Source organism: Anomalospiza imberbis, chromosome 3 (assembly GCF_031753505.1).
Source record: "Anomalospiza imberbis isolate Cuckoo-Finch-1a 21T00152 chromosome 3, ASM3175350v1, whole genome shotgun sequence".
In the NCBI taxonomy this organism is placed as follows: domain Eukaryota; kingdom Metazoa; phylum Chordata; class Aves; order Passeriformes; family Viduidae; genus Anomalospiza; species Anomalospiza imberbis.
The window spans coordinates 33,418,345-33,437,064 of record NC_089683.1 but is presented as its reverse complement, the minus strand read 5'-3'; the positions used below and the strand labels follow the sequence as shown (position 1 = coordinate 33,437,064).

Here is an 18,720-nt window from a genome sequence, read left to right as displayed (position 1 = left end):
ATCATTTTGACTAATAGAGCTTAAAATAAGTGTGTCTAAGCTACAAGTTACAAGTACAAGTTTACTCTTACAGTTGGCTACTATACAGACTCATTTAGGTCTCCCAGTATACAGTAAATACTGGATATTCATCTAATATAAAGTACAAAGCCATATAGGATTCTAATGTTGATGAAATCAACAAAATCAGACCAAAACCATGAAATGTTTCCTCTCTAGAATGTACAGTGACATACTTTTTTGATACATCTATCAATATTATTCCTAATACTGTAATATTAGAACACAGTCTTGGCATATTATTTCTTGGCTCTTTTCAGCTATTTACTTATTGCAACATTATTCATCAATGGCCAGCAGAACTAACCTTATTGGCTGAACAGAAGAAGGTACAAAAAAGCAAAGCACTAGAGTCTTTGCTTTAAAGAACAAGAGCTTTCCAACTGTACACATATGCTATCAGTTAAAGAAGAAAACAGGTGATTCTCAGGGCAAACCATCCTCTCCATGCACTGACATGTAAAAGAAGTGGAATACTAAAAAAGAGGTATTCAGAATGAAATCTTAATTCCACAGACTTCATCACCAGGGCCTACATTTTCACTGTGGGCAACTCAGAGCCAAGTTGATAATGCCAGAGACACTTGAGGATTGAGAGGATATGGTATGCACATTATGACTGAAATCTGTGCAGCTTGTGTTGCCTACCACTCCCTGGGAGAAGAGTCAGGTCTTTTTTTAATGTTGCTTTGAGTAGAAAGTCGCATTTTATCTAAATTCCTTCCTAATCTGCATGTAGGACAGCAGTTTCTTTAAAATGTACAGGAGAAATGGCATGTTTTCACTAGATACAGGGGAAAAGTGAAACACTTCTGTGCCCACTTCAAACATCTATTCAGGAAGACATTTGCACTCCTTAGACATCCAAGTTACTGTTAGTCATTTCTGCATGCTTAGTGCTTCAGCAAAACACAGCTGGGTGATGAGCCTGCCGCTTGCTGGAACATGGACAAAAGGCACTTCTTCAGTGGTGACAGGGAACAAAATATTATTTCCAAACAAATGTATCTGAGGAACAATTCCAGCTACAGCTACAGAGATCATCTTTTCTAGAAACTTCAGAAACTTTTGTATGTAGATTAATAAAAGATGGATTTGGCTCTTCATAGAGAAACTTTTTCAGTTTTGAATGTTATTTTATAAAACTATTACTTCAGTATTTGGTAAAGAGAAAGCAGCCCTTCCTTCCTTCCTCAGTCACAATGAGCATTAAATCTTCACCAGCCTTTTCTGCTTGTGAGATAAGTGTCATTAGAAGGATTTGTGCTGTGTGTGCCTAGAACTTTGTCTCCTGCTCATCATGATCACTGCTAAGTGTGGAAAGAGTAACAAACATTTCCAACAGGATGCAGACAGATGCCAGGACTGCTGTAACTCTTTCAATAAAGCTGCCTTTCAAAATCCCACTGTGGTAGCAAACAGCACAACTACAAAAAGCACCACAGGCACTGCTGATATGCAGCATATGAATTATATGCACAACTAGGAGTACCTTAGCTCATTCTCTTTTGCTCATGTTACACTACAGTATAGAGCTTTCTCTAGCACAGATCTTGTCACAAGTAAGACCCTAGGAAGGGAGGGACACACAAGGTTCTCTCCCAGTGTGGTAATTTTTCTCATGTAACTGACTGTAACTTTTTCTTCCTTGGACACTAGCTCCAGGCTTACATCTGCTATTCAGGCATTTAACTGGCTTTAATCACTTCTGGAGCTTTTTAATTGCATCACTGTAACTGCTAGATCCCTCCATGAGTGAATGAACATGTACCCATTTGCAATCAAAAGGACTACTGGACAAATAAGACAATTCATCCTCTGTGCCTACCTATAACACGGAAACTTGGCACTGTCATAACTTATCCTACTATTGTAGATCCAGATTTGAGCCTTTAAGCCAGGTTTGACTTCTGGGCACTGAGAAGTGTATCTACCCCAGGGATATCAGGCAGTTCCCTTCTCAAGGAAGCAGCAGAAGCTCCTAGACTAGTTTTTTGAGGCAAAAAAACCATCCATTTTGTCTTCTATATTAAAAATATTAATGTAGCCAACAGCAACAGTATAAAATTCACAGTACTCTGAAAGAGCACAGAAGCTCAGAAGAGCTCAAGAGGCTCTTTTTACATTCCCTCCTACAAATACATTCACCACTGAAATAATTTGACCTTGTGAGCGCACATAAAATATCACTAAATACAAACACACTGTTTTACAGGTCTTTTATGTAATTATTAAATTAAACCTGCAAGAAAATTTAAAAAGGCAAAGTTCCTTACATTTTTATTTTTAAAACTTCACTGAGCCATTAACATAGAAGGATAGTTTTTTTCTGTGTTGCTCTATAATTTTCCCCTATTCTGCATAGATTTTTAGATGCCACAGGCCACTCTTCTCTAATCATGCTACTCTCAACTATGTCTGTTGCTCTAAACTAATAGTCTAGCCAGACCATTTCTAACAGCCATATCAAAATATGAAAGGCCAGGAAAAAAAACAGAATATACTTGCATGAATCAGCACTTTACAACCCCAAACCAACACACTAAAATAATTTTTTCAGTAAATAAGAAAAGATAGTGATTGTATGGTCAAAGAAAAGAAACCTGACATACAGTGCAATTTAAAAACTCCACATTTTTCTTTATCCTGGCGTGTCAGGATGCCTTAGTACATTTTAAGTTGCTATACCTAGTAAAGGATTCTAGCATCCCACTGATGCATTTAGAGAAATTATGCCAAAGGTTGAGTAACTTTCACCACCCAATAAGTTTTTTACAGCTCCAGGGCACTGGAAATTGAAAGAAAGGTCATTATTACACTTTTACATGTGAGTCCTGGGCTCCCTATCATAAACTGCTGTTCAAAGCACTTACTAGTAGCTCTAAAGCAACTCATAAATTAGTGGGAATTAAAGATAATGCCAAACAAAATAAAGCAAGTTACACACGGTATTGTTCAGTTTTCAGGCAGGAGAGAAGTTGAATATCCTTGAATTAGTAGCTGCTTTGCAGAGTTGCCTTATTCTAGAGCCCTGTCACAGATCATCTGTTATCAGAGTAGAGTCAGAATTTCAAAAAACTTTATTTACATTAAATTTCATTAAGCAACGAGTCAGTGATTTGACAGGGTGTAATATAAAGGTCTGCTGAGTAATAGGCTTATCAGGGACCCAAACTTGCTAGAGGGAAGTTCATAGTTTTGATATTCTCCTAGATCATCATTAGCTGTATTTACATATCAGTTGGAATGCTGATATTACTGAACTACAATATGGTATTAGAGGGAAAAAAAAAGGGAAAATATCACTGGATCACAGAGCAGAAAACATAGGATGTGCAGTTCAGAGAAAGGTTTTTGCCCTCCTCACAATGTGCATTAAAACCATTTCATTTCTATCAGTTCCATGAGCTACCAGAAACATAAATGTTAGAATCACAACATGATTAGAATCAAAACAGTTTGCATTAAAACTAAATGTAAACCTCTACCATAAAAGAAAATGTAAACTCTACCTTAGAGTAAATAAAAACACAATAAAGTTCCTTTCATTAGAAAAATTCCTGATAGCTAGAGAGATGAAAATGCAAATGGAGGGCAGTGCACAGAAAAGAGAAAATTTTAATTCTGCCTCAGTGCCCATGCTTTTGGTCTTTTTCAGAATTAGCATATGGAAGACTAAACACATTGTCTAAAGTTATAAATCACGAATGAACATGGGTGTATTAGCAGGACAATGATGCTGGAGCTCAGCCTCAGGCATATGAACATTTGCATGCCAAATTAAATATCAGAACATGAAAAAAATGTCCTCATTGGATACACTAAGAGAACAGTTTACACTCTACACTTGAGTGAATAAGGTGAATAATCAATTCAAACAATAACAATTCAAACACTGAATTGTTCAGTAGTTTAAACTTTTGATTTCACTGAACCACAATGACTTTCAGCATATTCTGCCACTTTACCACTTCGTATTCCCCAGGGATAAACTTGTGCCTCTTTGGGAATTTGCAATTAAAAATAAAAGTACTTGGCTGCACACTTCTGTACCCCACCAATGCAAGGAAAACCACTTCTGACAGGAGAATACAAACAGAGTTTGATGCAGCTGGAAGAAATGCTGCCCTCTGCCTAACACACAATGTAGTTGAAAGTGGGACATGAAAGGATTATTTTGTTTCAGTCCCAAAAGTCTTTGCTCAATACATTACTTGAAAATAAGTAACTCCATAGAAAGCATTCAATTTAACCCTAAGTTTTAAAAATGCTCTTTTTTCAGTTGAATGCTTTTGTTAGAAGTGCCTATCTTGCAGGGCTTTGCCTACCATAAATGTCAGCCTGGAGAAGCAGGCAGTCACAAGCTGATCACTGGCTTGAGTTTTCCCTGTTCTATCCATGGTAAGGTGTTCATGGACACACACCTCTCCTCCAACCTATCCTTTCCACCTGTGAACTCTGGTCCTGTAGCAGCGAAGCTGGCATGTGCTGCACACTCCAAAAGAGTGGGCATTTATCCACATACACTGGGAACAGTCCCTCAAAACCTTACTGCTGGACTTGCTCTCTCACTTACAGAAGACTTCTAGTGAGGCAGCACTTACTGTTCTCCTCTCCTTTCGGTGCCTATGAAAACTGCCAAGCTCCTCACTCATTTTTCACGTAAAGAAACAGCTTTAGCCCCATAGCACATGGGAAAAGCTTACCCCAACCCATATTTTTTAGACAGAACAGACCCAAAGCCAAATAGATGGGGTACAATCACATAGTATAGAAATCCATGTCCAGATCAGTGCCAGTGGGATTCAAACAAGGTTTAATCATTTATTATCAGAAGGACGTGCCACAGGTGGCTGACTGAAACACTACCTGAAGGCAAGGCATTGGTTCATGTCCTCTCTCACACATGGAATGACACCATGCCCAAAGCCAAGGGGAGCAAGTGTGCACAAGCAACCTCGTGGCTGGGACCACTCTTAGCCCATATGCCCACTCTTGTGTGGACTTCTTCAGGAAGTGCTTCACAGAAGCTGAAGACCTTTCAAGCTAAGCTGCAGATGAATAAGACATTTTGATATTTGTTATGTATAAAGACTGGACTAATTGGACATGTAAACACTCAATGTTTACACCTTTAGAGAGTGTATCCTGGGGCTGATTTTATGAAAATCCACCACCATTTTTGCGCACTTCATTTCCCATTGCTGAATGTTGTTTTAGGATATGGGGGTGTGTGTGCTTGTTTTAAGAAAAGTTTGCACTGTACAGAATACTGTGTCCTATTCAATATTTGGCTATATCAATTCATTAAATCACTTTTCTCTGCTCAGTATTGAATTTATTCCAGCCTAGAGAGAACACAACAGTCCTTTGCAGCTGAACTGATAACATATGCCACTACTACAATAATTTGCTGTTTTAATTGTAGAATTTGTTCTTCCTTATGTTCTCTAAAATTAAATATGTAAATACGTATGCATAAAAGTCTTACGGGTAAATTGGACTTTATGACATGGTAACATCAAAAAAAACATCCTCTGAATTTCTCACATTCTCTACTGTATTTCTTAGTTATTAACCAAGACATCTGTATGGGTATAGGTATGAGAACATAAGACAAATAAAAATTAAGACACTTCCATGAAGTGATCTAAACTATAATAAGAGACTTTTGTGGAACATCCAAAACAATTTTGGCCTCAAAGACTTAGTGTGAAGAAAGTCCCAGGCATCACTCTGTGAAGAGGCATTGCTTGTTAAATTTTGGTTCTCTTTTAAATGTGACAGAGGTTCAGGAAAATGCCATCTCTGCCTGACAAACACAACCACCAAATCCCAATAGTTAGGCTCACAAGCCCAGGACTGTGCAGGCTCTATAGCACTGAGGGGCAATGCTCCTCCACAGGGCACACAGGGATTACAAGGCACACATTTCTTCTTTCTTATTTACAAAAGAAAACAAACAAAAAAAAAATCCTAAATATTTACTGGTATATCCAAGCTCTTTGGAAAGCTCATTTAACATAAAGAATAATTCTTAGCTTGATCATTAATATAAACAATTCACATGAAATTCATACATCAAATTCCTAATCTGAAAGAGAATTTTTTTAATATCGATTTTACTGAACTTTTCAGAATCACTGTTGAACCTTACTTTTCAAATATTTTTCATAGTGCATAAACCCTTTTTAAAAATAAATGAATAAATAATAAATATTTTATTAATTAATAATGTTTAATTATATTTAAATATAATAATAATTAATAAATAAATAATAAATTAATAATAATAAATAATTAAATAAATTTAATAATATTTAATTATATTTAAATATAATAATTAATAAATAAATAATAAATTAATAATAATAAATAATTAAATAAATGAAGCTTCATTTCCTTTGAGAAACCGTGGATTTGTAACATTTTGTCTATTCACCCTTATTTTCTACATTGTGTAACAAAATATGCTGACATTCAATGCTATGCAAGACTTCAGGCTTGCTTAGCAAAAATTTCTTCTAGTTCATCCTACCTCATAAACTGGGAGTTTGCTGAACTGTTTAGAGTCACAGCTAATAAACACAGGCAACATTTTCATGTACCTTTGTCTCCAGTCACTGAATGGCAACTTTACGCTGGTACTTCCCTTACTCTCTCAATCCCTCACTTAAGAAATAATCTTATTGGTTTTCTTCATTATGGCTTATATCTGTATACTTTGATTTTCTTTTTCTTCAAATCCCTGTTCATTTTTGTATTGCTGAACAATTTACTGCCACCTTGAATTTATTTGCCTGTATTTATTTTAGCTTTTCTTTATATTCTATACCAATATTTTCTAGATCACACTCCTACTGTCAGAAACTGATGGTGTGATCCAAAAAACCAGACTTTTATATTGTAGTCCGTGACTGCTGCTAGATGTGCCAAAAGAGTGATAGTGAAAGTTAAACAGGATAACAAATGAAGGACCACACTGTGTCAATATTTTATCTCTTCCAATTTTACTGCCTCTTGTAATTGTGATTTACTGTATTGTGTCAAAGGAAGTTAAAAAAAACATCAATTCAGATGTAATAATTTTCTTACATCAGATGAACAACCATACTGCTGTACCTGCATGTTTTAGTGACCCTTTTCCCTTGGATATTTATGTAACATCTAGTCCAGAGCCTCTTTCTTTAGTCATTCCATGAAATGGTACTCAGTGAAAAGGGTTTGTGTCCTATGAAAAGCTGTCCAGGCTGGCCTCAATCATTTTTCTAATCAACTTGGGGAAATATATTTGAGTCTTTTTTTTATTTCTCCAGCTGAATAGAGAACAATTAAAATTTCCTTCATTTCCATAATTATGTAGTTCTAACAATTTGTACCTCAAGCTCCTCTAGCTTCTTAACACACACACATTCTATTATGTCTCAAAGGCCAGCTCAAAAGGCAATTTGCTTCAATACACCTTGTGAGAATGAAAACATTCACCTATAAATGAATAACAATTACACCAGAAACACTGCTTTCAATAAAGTCAGACTTTAATACCAGTTTACAGACTGTTCATTAAAATAAGATTTCAAGTGGCACCAGCACAAATTCTGATGCTATTTACCATAACCTCAAAATCAATCACAGAGACAAAGTTATTCATTAGTTCCTTTGGCATTAAGTACAAACACAGGTGCATAATCTGAAACTCAAACCTGGTCCCATGGGTATTTTTAAGTACTGCACTGCATTCACTTCCTCACAGCACCACAGAGGACTGTTCCAGCTTCCTTGGGAAATCCCATCTTAACTTCTACTCATGGAAAACTGAAATAATGGAACTGTTTGGAATATCTCAACATTCCGAATTCTAAAGACAGATAAAGTGATGGTATGAAGAAGTATTTGGGACAAACATTCTGAAAGCATTTTGTTGGAAAGGTGATTTTTTTTCATTAGGATTCTGTAAAATAATAGTTACTCAAGACAGTTCCTGTTTAATATCAGTCAGTACCAGATTATTTTATTCTAAATGTTCATACTGATGAAATCATTACTTTTTTTTTCTTGTTCTTTAACATTTTTGGGCACATTTTTTCCTAAGGTAACCTGCTTTAGGATAAAACGGCTGTGGAAGTCTTATGTCTTTGAAAAGTATTTCACAATATACCCACTTTTCCTGAAATGCTTCTCACAAAACCAGCTCATCTAATAATTTTCCCTAATGCCACACTCTAGCAGGAAATTACACCACTTACTGGAGATTGGGCCTTATTTTGCTGCAGGAGGAAGAAATCTAAAGCACCACTGATCAGTCAAATACTGTTATATCCAATTTGTAGATACAGAATGCAAGATTTGAAAAAATAAGATCATGTAACTCAGCTCTCGGAAACAGGTTATTTCACTGAGTTTCCTGAGTCCCATCCTCTGATTGATACCAATCTTCTGGAAGACTGATACTTCTGTGTAATTCTGAGAAACATGCTGAGTCCTCTGGAAGGGCTCCTGAGGACTGAGCTGCACTCACCTGAACGTTTCTTTGGCAGCTGATCCAACATCCCCTGTGCAGGCAGATCCCCAAGGACAAAGTACTTAGCAGGCAGTAAGAAAAGAAACTGTGCTTAAGACAGGAACCACAATTAAATCAGAATTGCTCTGTTCCTGCAAGAATGATGCGTCTGAGCAACTGTCTACAAAAAACAATAGCTGACTTGTTACTTTATAGAGAGCAATGACTTTTACCAGGTCAGCTAACAAATTTCTTTACTCATACACATTTCTTTTCTGTTAATAAGAGCATATATTTTCATGGTGTATCCAGCTAGAATGGCCTCAATGTACACAAAAATCGAAATTCCTAAATATTTAAATTCCTTAAATGAAAACATTAAAAATTATTAGAGTAATTTTCTATTTTTAAAAATTTTAGCCATTACTTGCAGAGAATTGGTAGAAAACCACTAAGATCTTCCTGAGATGTACATTTCCTGTATTTGCAGGATCAATGCCAGAGGGTATATGCTACTTCCCTGAATTTATTTCAGCCCTATCAGAAAATAGCAACCATCATATTATTGAAGCCACAATACAAGCTTCCTTTTTATCCCGTTCTCTCTCTGTTTTCCCATGTCTGTGTTTCCCCAAACCACCTTGGCCCCCACATCTCTCCAGGTTTGATTCCTTCTCTAAACATCTCACAAGGCTTGTATGATTCCGAAATGCTTCCTCCTGCATCCCGTAACAAGTTCCCAGTGCTGGCAGGCAGCAACCCTGTGAAGTAATCCAAAGAGTCTCTTACTCTTTGCGCTAGCTGTCTCCATCCTGCCTGGTTCTCTCTTTTTTTTTCCCTTTTTTTTTTAATTTTTGTTTTTAAACAGGACACAGTTACTGGATTTATGTTTCTGTGTACTACAAATGATTAATGTACTGATGATTTCCACACACAATTCTTCATTATTTTGGAAGTGACATGTCAGTGGGCTTCTCTCCCAATGCTTCTCAAACCGTGCTTCATGCAAGTTTAACACTTCCTCTGCTGAACATGACAGTTTTGCAAGCGTTTATACAGAATATAAACTATTTGGACTTTTAACTGTACCTGTATTGAATTTGTGCTGGTATCTGTTGCTCACTTCAGAATACACATTGAGAGCACATATGAAATATTGTAGCAAAGGGCAAAGTTGTATCATGTAGAGTTTTGAGTACACCATCTTTTCTTGGTTTTAGTTTTATGTCTGAGCAGAGTAAATGACCACATAGTGCAGTAACATGCCCCTTTAAAATATTCTGTATGCGACACATAACAAATCTGATTTAACATGCTCTCCAAATGCTGCTTTCAATCTCTCATATGCAAAAAGGAAAGTATTCAATGTATTTTTCCCTATAGTTTGCAAGTGAAAGCCATCATTACCATTTGATCTCTTTTCCTTGAATTGTATATCACATGAAGTGTATGTGACCACTAACTTTTAAAATAGCCTATGTACTTCTATTCACCTTATTTCTATGATGAGACCTCACAGCAAGGATGGAATAACAATATGGAAACTAACCATCTAATCCAACTGGACACATTTTATTGAAGTCTTATTACTTCCATGTGTAAGAAGAAACTAAAGCCAACTGCAATCCCCAATTTTTGGCATTCTCAGTATGCATTGTATCCAGCAAAAGAGAATTTCACTTTTTGTTTTCATTTTTACAGCACAGTGATATTGGACATACAGATTTAACCAGATCATTAAGAGATCAAGATTTTTAACTGAATAACAAAAGCAAGATCTTTATTATGCCTAAAGCAATAGTGTTCTTTTAAAAGTTGTAACTTTTTTTTTCATCTCTTTGGCAGTATAATCTTTAGAGTACTCACATCAAAATACTTTAAAGTACTCATACAATCCAATTTTAGTATGGATGATAGAATCTTCAAGAATGGATATACAAAGTAATGACCATATGGTTATAACACAAAGTCAGGCAATTTATATGAAAGAAACGTGTCATGGATAAATGCAATGCCAAAGAGTTATATTCAAATTTATTCTGAGGAGCATATGTAATACACCAATATTTCTTAAGACAGAGAGCCTAGTTTACTAAGAAAGAAAACATAAAATTATGAGCAACTATAATAAAACAAGTATTTTCTTTCACTATTGACAGAGCTAAATAGCCCTTTACTAAAGCACTTTCAACCTTGTTTTTTAAACAAGTGATATTTGTCAGATATATCTCAGATATGAAAAACAACACCTCAAGAAGGATCAATCAGGTAAGTGTCTTTCTCAGTGGAGGTCAGAGAACTAAAACCTCATATTGCAATTTTAGCAATATATCGAGCATCCCATATTTTTCCAATATTTCCTGATAAGATTTTTTTTTCAGCTCACTTTTTTATGCACTACATATGCTTTCCTTTGTTATATGGTAGATTTTGACTTTGCTGCTCACCTTAGAATAGTTTCCTCCTCAAGTGTTGATAATAATACAAGATGCTAGAAGACAGGCTTTTTTTGTTGAGTCTATTTCACATTTTTGTGAGAATTTTTAAAGAAAATTAATTTCCTACACCCACAGCAGGCAGTACCTTATGGCTTTATTAGTCCTTGTTTATTCAGAGGCTATCTACTAAAGAAAGGAGGTCATCAGCATTCTACATAATGCTGATTATGTAGAAGGATGAAAAATCATGGAATCATAGAATGGTTTGGGTTGGAAGGGACCTTCATCTCATTCCAACTCCCTGCCATGGGCAGGGACATCTTCAACTAGACCAGGTTGCTCAGAGCTCCTCCATTCAACCTGGCCTTGAACCCTTGCAGGGATGGGGCATCCACAGCTTCTCTGGGAAACCTGTTCCATTCCAGTGCCTTACCACCTTGACAGTAAATAATTTCTTCCATATATTAAACATGAATTTCCCTTTGTTCAGTTTGAATGCATGACTCTTTCTTATCACTAAAGTTCCTGATGAAGTGCCCTTCTCCAGCTTCCTTGTAAGCTCCCTTCAGATAATGGAGGGCTGCTATGAGGTCTCCATGAAACCAAATATTTGGTTCTTAATGGAGAAAACATTTTGGTTGGAAAAAATGAATTTACCTTAATATAATTACATTAAAAGTAATGTAGTAGTACATTAGTACAGTAGTACATTATTACATTAGTAAACTACTCTTTAAAAGAAACTATACCACAAAGATAAAGAAACATAGTGATCTGATTCCTTCTGCATATTTAATTCAGAATTACACTCCCAGAAACAATAACTCTATTCCTTCCCATAAAAAGACTAATTACCAAGCTTTAATTACTGCCTACATAGTTTATATTTTGTGAATTTTACAATCCAATTTCACTCTAGTCCTATCATTTAACTATCCTAAAATAATCAAAAAAGGGTCATCAGATAGTGATGGACACACTTAATTTACATGTTTATACAAACCAGTACTGTGCACTGATGTGCACAGAAAAGAAATCAAGTTAAGGGGAAAATTTCCAAGGAGGTACAGGTATAAAACACATCAGAAAGCTCAAAAGGACTTCCAAAACCTAATGCTCCAGCTGTAACTGATACTGATGCACATCTCAGCCTTTACAAGCTGTTCTGTGCGAGCTCAACACATGCATGAGCATCACCACAAACACGTGAACAACTTCTGCAGACTTTTCTCAAGAGGCCTCTGAACACTGAGTGTCACATGATGTTATACTGTACTGGACCTGAATGCTTTTTCTGTGTCTGATTTCAACATTCCTAGAATGTATTTTTAAGAAGCTCAAGGGATAAGCATATGAGAAAAATAAAAAAAGAACATTAAAACCAGACTACACATGAAGATTTTTTCCCCTGCATCTCACAGTGCACATTGTCCCTGCTTTGCAGTGGAAGTTAAATTTCTAGCTTAGCAGACACTATGCACAGTGCCTAGTAGGTGATTTCTCAGCTGTTCAGATAAAATAAAGGCAAGCATCCACAAAATTGCAAAAGAGAATAATTTAAAAAAAAAACATAAAACCTCAACTTTTAATGTAGTGCTAAGTACTTCTTCTACAGGGAAACATATTCATCCACACAGAACACTTAAAAACAAATAACCTGTGTACCTGAACTGTGGAACTGATTTCAGATGCAAATCCTCCTGTCAAGGGAGCTTCATGGCTAATCAGCAATCGCCCAGTCTTTGCCACCGACTGAAAAGAAAAAACAAACGCCCAAAATGTCATCAAATTACAGCTCTTGTGATTTCTTACTTGTACTACTTGTGGAATATATGAAATATGTGACTTTGTTCACAGTGTTAGAACACAGCTACTTTTCCCCTCTTGCATTTCCAGTGAACAATAAATTATCCTAAAATACTCAACTGAGTCATTAATAGGATGGTTTTATACTCACTATAAAAGTATTCACATTTTCCACTCAATTTTAAGCAAGTATCAAGAATAAATTTAAACCCATTTCATATTAATTTACCTTATCAATGCAAACTGTAACATTTCTGAAATAGAATAAGGATTTTAACAAGTAGCCAGTAAAAAAATGAGTCCTCAAAATACTAAAATACACATACACAAAGAAATTCTTCAGTGATATCGCTGTACAAATAGATTCTATATAAAGTCATGAACCATTGCTATACAGAAAATAAAATTGATAAATAAAAATTTTAGCAAGAAATCTGTGGATTAGTGCTGCATATTTAAATTTTACATGGCAATTAGAAGTACCATTTTCTAATTTTAGATTTCAATGTTTGTGCAGTTCTTATGTAATCTATTTCATAGCTAAATAAATAGCCTAATATATACAGATGACCTAACCATCTTTGATCAAAAAACCAAAATTGTGTTCACTGTGAAAGGTAACAATGAAAGCAAAATATTTTTAATCTGATGGGAAATATAAAGCTTCGCCACACACAAATATATTGATGTTTATTGGAACTATGCTAAATTGCCTGAATCAAATACTATCAAATGCCTTTAATAAGAAATATGGTAGCAAAGTCTCTGCTTCCATGATATGCATTTTAAAATTGTTATAACAAAATGCCTCATAAAAAACTTTCATAACCTTCTAGATATGTACATCAGAAAAAAATCAGATTACTGTCTATGTTAATCTTTCAAGAACAGTTACAGTCTGATATTTAAGATAAGTACATAGTGTACTACTGGTCTAATATTATCCATCAAGTGGAAAAGCCTAAGACAGTGCTTGCTATCAGATCAGACCTTCTGAATACTGTGATCTTTAATGTCGACACCAGCACACTCTCCAGTCAGACAGCTCCATGTTATCTACATAATAGGATTCATAAAAGCAATGCCCTAATTATGCAGCTTTCTCTCTGATTCAAGTATTTTACTAATTCTATTGCTTTTCTAGCAATGACTCAATCAGTGGCTCTAAGCAGCTCATGCACAGATGTACTGGCAACTCGTAGGCTATGAACATGTTCCATATACTGTACTACAAAGTGGTTTGAAAACATTCAAAGCTAAACAAGACAGAAAAAGTCATTTCAGCAGTTGGAAAGTAATCCAGTTACATAGGCTGGTTTCTGGGGTATTTTTCCAGCACTGGAAACTCATATCTAAAGGAACAGCAGTATTAACTGCACTATAAATCTGTCCAGTACATCAGAACAACAGTTCTATGAACAAAATGTACGCTCCAGTTTTAAGTTGATATGATTAAAACTGATACAATCCATTGCTATCATACAAGTTGCTGTAGTAAAACTGATACAACTAATCAATGCTAAAGTTCAGTTCCTTTGTTCGGGTCTTTTTTAATCCTTTTTATTTTAAAGAAAGATTCTTCTGCATATACTTGTTCTGAGAGGTTCATTATTTGAACTGAATGTATCATTCATTTTCATACATTACAAGCTGTGATTAAAGTGACAGATTTTGTTTCTCAGAGGATAATAGAGTATAATCAAACACTATTAGCATATGGGAAAATTCACATGGGGTCAGACCAATAATCCCTCAGTCCAGTAAATTATCTCCCCAAAGAGATAATTTAATGTTTAGGGCAGAAGAAGAAGAAAAATATCTTTAATGTGTTCCTTCACTATGTCTCAGTCTCCAATTATTTTCGCATCTCCAGTTTCTTTAATCCAATATGGTATTTTATGTATTTTATACTAAATAATTAATAACTTTTATTTCATCTGTTCTCAAATTGAATACATGTAAATAAAGAAAAGGCAGGGGGGAAGGGAAAAATAATCTCTTCTTTGTAACCTGCTTCTACTGTGTGAGAAATCCTTGTTTTTACATATGATTCCCACGGGCTTCAAGGAAGTCCATGTCTGTGGGAGCTTGTTAAGAGTGAACAAGAAACTGTGATCACCAAGCATTGCATACAAACATCTCAGCCCTACCATAACACACTATAAGTATCACTTCTGCTACAAAATCATGCAGAGGTTTGGTGCTTTTAGAACCCAACCAATCCTACAATGCATTTTTCAGGAACATATGCAACCTTAAGTATTTCTAGTGTTTGTAAATGAGTCATACCTATTGGTACGTTGTTCCACTTTTTACATCCCTTCCTGGTTACAGTTTTGCACCCTATTTCCAAATTAATTTGGCTGACTTAACTTCAAAGCTGCTGCTTCATGTTTTATTTGTTTGCTAGAAGAAGGCACTATCTATTATCACATTTCTGTTCCCAAATGAATACATTAAGACTGTGATCAAATGGTCTCTTAACCATGATTTTGCTAAATTAGGCAGACTGAACTCTTAATCTTTCAGCAAACAGCACATTTCCAATTCCTGCATCATTCTTAAAACCCTACCCTGAATAATTTCCAGTTTTTTATGTCTTTCTTGAAGCACATCCATCTGGAACCAGCATTCCAGATTTTTTCAGAACACCATCAAATGCAGAGATAATGCAGCTGCAGTACTGCAGCTCTTGGATGTATGAGGCCAAAGCATAACAGGACAAGTCCAGCTTTCAGTGATAACTGCAACTCCCTGCTTGTGGGAAAGAAGGTTAAAAGAATGGCTTCCTGAAATAAAGATGAAAATATAGTGTGCCTTTATTATTTCAAGACACAAAATCATATTTGGATATACTGAATGTGCCTGAGCTTAGCTCAGTTAATGAGCTTATCTTCTCTTTATCAGTAACTGTCTGTTTTATCGGTTTCTTACCTCTTTTTACCAGTAACGATTATAATGTTTTCCTTATATTTGATAGAAATATTTAAAAAACAGGTTCAAAATCCAACTTTGCAGGACCTTGAGACTATTTGCATTCACTATCACTGCCTTTCTGTGCCACACAGTTATGAGTCAGCTCACTACTAATGTCTTACTTTTCAAACTATGAAAATTTACTTTTGAGCACCTATTAAATGTTCTCAACACTGAACTGTTGAGCATGTATTTCTAATTATTTTTGAATAGCTGCTTCTGTCTTGATAGTGTCTTCTGAGGTAACAGATCATTCTCCCCAGTTAATTTAGTACAGGCTTTTTTGTGGAAAAACTGATCCATAAGGTATCAGACTAAGAAATTCCTGGCCAATAAATACTTTCAGTTAGCAAACATATTGCAAACATATTAGCCTTTGTATGCCCTCTTAATTTTAATTATTATATTGTTTTCTCTATCTTACATATGACAGCACAATACAGTAATAACAGCAGACAATAACAACAGATGGAATACATCTAGACACAATTTTTAAATATCTATTGTCATGAAAAAATATTTCAGTCAGCATAGCTTAGAGCAAAGCCCAGCAAATACATTCATAGTGCTCTAGAATAGCTAACATTTAATTTCTATACCTTCAAATGAAAATTTAACCTTACTTCCTGAAAGCAAAATAATTACTCAGTTAAAAGTGCAAATTTCAAAACTAGCTGCTCTATTATCTACAGGGCACAGCAGACATAGTTAGTGATTATTTGCAGGTATCATTGCTCTTCTATAAGACATTAATTTCACCTTTTAGATCTATGGCAAAACATTAGTTGCTCTTAATTTAGATGAGGTGATCATCTGCAGGATAACCAAAGCCCAATATTCAGAAGAGCATTTAGAGTTCAAATAAATGCAGTTCAATAATATCAGGTAATGGGGTCCTCAACCTTCAGACTTCCTAGGAAACACCACTGCATAAAACTGGAGAAAACAGTGGCTAAATCTGCACAGTGTAGCAAACTGGCCAGCATAGACTCCCATCATTTTACCACCTTTTCTGAAGGTGGACAGATGGAGTGGTTTCATTAGTCTGGATTAGGTAGAGAAAAGGATGACGTTTCAAAGAACAATGTAATTTGTCCCCTCGCAACCAATCACCTGTATTTCTGTAAGGGACTGATTCTCCCCCATTTTCTCAACATTAGTATTCTGTCTTCCAAAACCACAGTCTTTACAGTTTCTTACCTAAGTAAAAAAAATTAAGATTTTGAAATGTACGCACATTCTGCAGCTCATGAAGAGTACTTTTGAAAATGTATCTTCAAAAGTGTGGTATGGCTTAAAAGGTAATCACTAATAAAAATGTTTCTTCTTTACAACTAGAAGTTGTTGCTTGCTGATCTTTAAAGTCCACATACACTTCAGAGGGCACCAAGAGATTCTGTATGTATATCACATCTCAAATTAAATGCAAATAGAATTTTTTTCTTGCCATCTTCAGTAACAGACCATAAAGGGAAGTCAGAGGCAACATCCAGGCACTAAGAGAGCACGGCTTCTCTTTGTATCATAGTCACTCTGTGCTGACACAGCCAAGTTCAGATGATAAAACCCTGAGCTTCCAAAAGGGAAAGGTCCTACCCTGACCAAAACCTCTTTTTCCCAGCCCACCCCTGACATCTCCTCAACACCAAGAGGGCTACTGGGAAAGTCACTTGAAGGGGATAATCTGATTTGTTCTGTACAGTTAGCACAGGGCAGCAAACACCACTTCAGAGACAGATTTCGGGATGGAAGGCACATCAAGATTTGCACAGAAAAAGCTTCAGCAGTGCTCTCTCCTTCTGGAAGGCAGCAGAGACCCAAGTTATGGCACAGCAATGTCACCTCTGCTGTATCCAGTCATTAGAGAAGAGACTCTAGGGCTTTAAACTATTAAATTAGCCCCCCCCAAAAAAAAAACCCAAAACACAGAAACCAATACTGACTATACTTTTCCACCTCAATTTAATTGTCATTTCTGTTTTACATTGGTGTCATTCACAAGAATGAGAATTGACAGTGCATCAGAGCAAAAGGCTAACAGCACAATCTGATAAGGAAATGTAAAAAAAACCTAATGCCTCTGCAAAACAAATGTTTTCAGGGTGCACTCCTAAGGTTTTCTGAGATTCAGCCCAGTGTTTTTATAGTGAAGCAGTTGAACAAATTGTTTTCAACCTCCCTGACCACACTCTCTATCCAAGAATTTCTATAATCACTTTTCTGTTCAACTTTCAATTCATTGTGATGGAAGTTTTCTCCTCTTCTACAGGCACCGATGACAGAAGAAAACAACACAAGCCTGGCACTTCCAACCACTTTGAAATCCAAGTGCTGACACTACCAGTAACATGTTCTGCCCTTTTTTAGGAGAAAGCAGCCAACCAAAATGAGTTTGATGCTAAGCCACAAGTAACACTACTGCTCTCCACATATCGCAACACCACAACTACCAGTGTAACCAGCTGCTTCACTAACACAGACACTGCCTTTAGAGAAATTATCAAAGTCAAACTTTTCTTACAAATAGCTGTTATTTTGTCACAATGGTAAGCTAGCTATTTTCTTTAAGAAGAAAATTCTGTTCTCAGGAAAAAAAAGATTTTCCATCTCTTATAGAAAGGATTTTTTAAATTATGTTCCCTTTACCCTTTAAATTTTTGTATACTTTTGATTGTGTTCTTTAGAGACTATAAAAATTTCCTGCATAATCAAAAAACTAGCTCTCCACAATAATTTTTAAAAAGCTGGCAAAAGTACCGAAATTATATTTTTATTGCATTCCATTTTGTACTAAGCATGTATGAAGCAATTATAAAACTGCATAAAAATGAACATTAATTGGTGTGTGCTTTTGCTGAAAACAAATCAGAATATGGAAGCTTTAAAAAACTTTTTATAAAGTAAAAAAAAAATTACTTGGTAAAGTTTCAATAAATGTCT

General features: G+C 35.6%; 1 protein-coding gene across 2 annotated transcripts in view; it reads right to left on the bottom strand.

The window, feature by feature from the left end:
• Positions 1-18,720, bottom strand: part of BCKDHB (branched chain keto acid dehydrogenase E1 subunit beta) — a 110,514-nt gene that overhangs the window by 33,226 nt on the left and 58,568 nt on the right. Inside the window, exon 9 of one of the 2 annotated variants that reach the window (XM_068183915.1) lies at positions 12,664-12,750. The exons of the other annotated variant lie outside the window; for it this stretch is intronic. Within the exon in view, the coding sequence (XP_068040016.1) occupies positions 12,664-12,750 (87 nt within the window). The remainder of the gene's footprint in view (positions 1-12,663; positions 12,751-18,720) is intronic. 2 annotated transcript variants of the gene reach the window in all.